We start from the raw sequence: 2,242 nt of genomic DNA, 5'->3' as shown, positions 1-2,242 counted from the left end.
GGGTGCTGTGGGGAGCAGCCCAGCCCACTGGGGACTCCCTCTGGGGCTTCCCAGCTTGGCTTGGCTTTGCTGAATTCCGACAACACCCTGGAAACAGAAAAGCGAACGGTTTGAACGTATGTTAACCAGGAGCTCTAAAACCCCCCCAGTTATTGCAAATTATAACAAATAACAGGCTCAGCATCACCGCTCATCTCGTGCAGGCTGGCAGCAATGCATGGATGCAAAAAAAAAAATCCTGTGGCATCACTCCTGCCAAGAGAAAAATGTGTGATTTGGGCCCTCCGGAGCAGCCGTCAGCCCCACCGCAGGCACGGACCCTGGCTCCAAACGATGCATTTCCCACCTACGCCCGTGAACGGGGTTTAATTTCCTTCTGTTGTACTCCTCGTGAGGGAGGGGGGGTTGCTGGGTGCTCCCCCCAGCCCTGCGTACGGCTCCCGGACACGTATTGGACCATGTGCCAAAATTCAAATGTTTTCATTTGCGTTAACGAGCAATTATCCGCGGAGCCTGGCCAGAGGAGATGCTGTTCCCATGCCCCCGCTTTGCCACCAGCTCCGTCAAATTCAGCCAGCCCGAGATGAAAACTCAAACCCACAGCTTTCCATCACGGGTTTAATCCCATCAAGAAGGGTTTTTCCAGGATGATCATAAGATATAAAATCCTAAAGTAGGTAACGATGCCATTATTGATGGGGAAGAACAAGCTGCAGCCCCAAAACCTCTTCAAGACCCTTTTTGGGAGAAGGGTGCCTTTGCCAACCAGCACCCCAAGACCAGGCTCCCCCAGAGCCAGGCTTTAAAGGTGGCAGGGAAAATATTTACTGATTACTCAGAGCTTATATAACCCGCCGGAAATCTTTGTTCTGGGTGTTTGGCACAAAAAAATGACAAGGCATGACAAACTAACAACCTCCCTCCTCGTAATTATCTGCCCAAGCTGCAAATTATAATCCTTTCCTGCCACCAAACTCATTTTTTCTTGCCTGCAGAAAGCCCTGGAGCATCCCCCAGCGTGCGTCAGGGCGATGTGACATTCCTGAAACTGGGGAGCAGCATTTTTCTGACATTTCTACCCCAGTAAGGAGGACAGACACACACTTCAGTGGCCAGGAGCTCATTTGGCATGGCAGCAGGGTCCCAGCAAGCCGTGCTGAGCATTTTTTTACCTTTCAGGCTCTTTCCAGGAAGAAAAAAAGAGCTTGTTAAAGAAAAATGGGGAAAAAAACCTCCCTGCCTATAGCAAGAAAATAAATGAGGGTTAAAAATCCTTTTGCAGAGGAAGTCTGGGAAAAAACTCACTCCTGCAGCGACCTGTCCAGGTCCTCGGCAGTGGCCGTCCCCAGGTCGGAGTCGCAGGAGAGCGGCTCCTCGTTGCGCTCGGGGCTGCGGGCGCAGGGAGGCGGGAGGACGCTGTCGGAGCCCAGGCTGGAGGAGAGCTGGGATGAACTGGTGGTGTTGAGGCTCAGCGAGGATGACGTGAGCTTGGGTTTGCCGCTGGCTTTGCAGATGGGGAGGACAGAGGGTTGGATCTCGATCTCATCCGAGCCCGACGATTGGGAGATGGAACCCAGTGACGCTTTTCTGCGGGGTTCAGACGTCGAGGACGTGAGGGGCTCCAGCAGCTCCGAAACGGGACACAGACCCGACAGGGACAGTGGGGTGATGGTCCACTCGTTCAAAACCGCCGATTTATAGGAGAGCTCAAAGGTTAAGGACGATAAACCCTGCAGGTAGCTAAGGAGAAACTCGCACTCTTCGGCGTCCAAGAGCAGCGCGGTCGCCTGGTAGTACTCGGGCAGCCGGGATTTCTCCCGCAGCAGCAGCTGCAGGTAACACTCCACGAGGCCCCTTCACCGCCAGCCGCAGCCAGGCGCGGCACCGGCCGACGTCCGTGTTGATAAAGATGAGTTGTTCCAGCTCCGAGACGATATTTCTGGGGAAACAGAGGGGAAAAGCAGCAAAGAATGTGAGTGGCTGAGTTTTCGATCCATCACGAGGTCCAGGAGGGGCAGATCCTCCATCAGGAATTGCCCAGCCTGCTCTGCTATGGGGAGTTGAGGAGTTGGGTCAAGAAAGGTTGGGGAAAATTTCTTTCCCCACGGTTTGTCATGGAGAAAAAAGAGCTCCTGGACTCCCCAGAGCTAAATATATCGGTAACGACCCTGCACATCCCTGGGGTGCCTTGAGGTGCCATCTCCCACCCATCGCCCGCCCTGGCCCGAGGATGCAGAGGGGG

General features: G+C 54.2%; 1 protein-coding gene across 1 annotated transcript; it reads right to left on the bottom strand.

Annotated features, from left to right (window-relative positions):
- Positions 1 to 6: 6 nt before the first annotated feature.
- LOC104463418 (pleckstrin homology domain-containing family M member 1-like) lies at positions 7 to 1,939 on the bottom strand (the record flags this gene model as incomplete). The annotated part of the gene is given in 3 exon segments (XM_010075736.1): positions 7 to 87; positions 1,306 to 1,854; positions 1,856 to 1,939. Coding segments are annotated over 3 exon segments (714 nt in total), but the record flags the coding sequence as incomplete, so codon positions are not given.
- Positions 1,940 to 2,242: the final 303 nt, after the last annotated feature.

Source organism: Pterocles gutturalis, unplaced genomic scaffold (assembly GCF_000699245.1).
Source record: "Pterocles gutturalis isolate BGI_N339 unplaced genomic scaffold, ASM69924v1 scaffold48312, whole genome shotgun sequence".
Classification (NCBI taxonomy): domain Eukaryota; kingdom Metazoa; phylum Chordata; class Aves; order Pterocliformes; family Pteroclidae; genus Pterocles; species Pterocles gutturalis.
The sequence above is the reverse complement of the archived record's forward strand: the minus strand, read 5'-3'. Positions and strand labels throughout refer to the sequence as shown.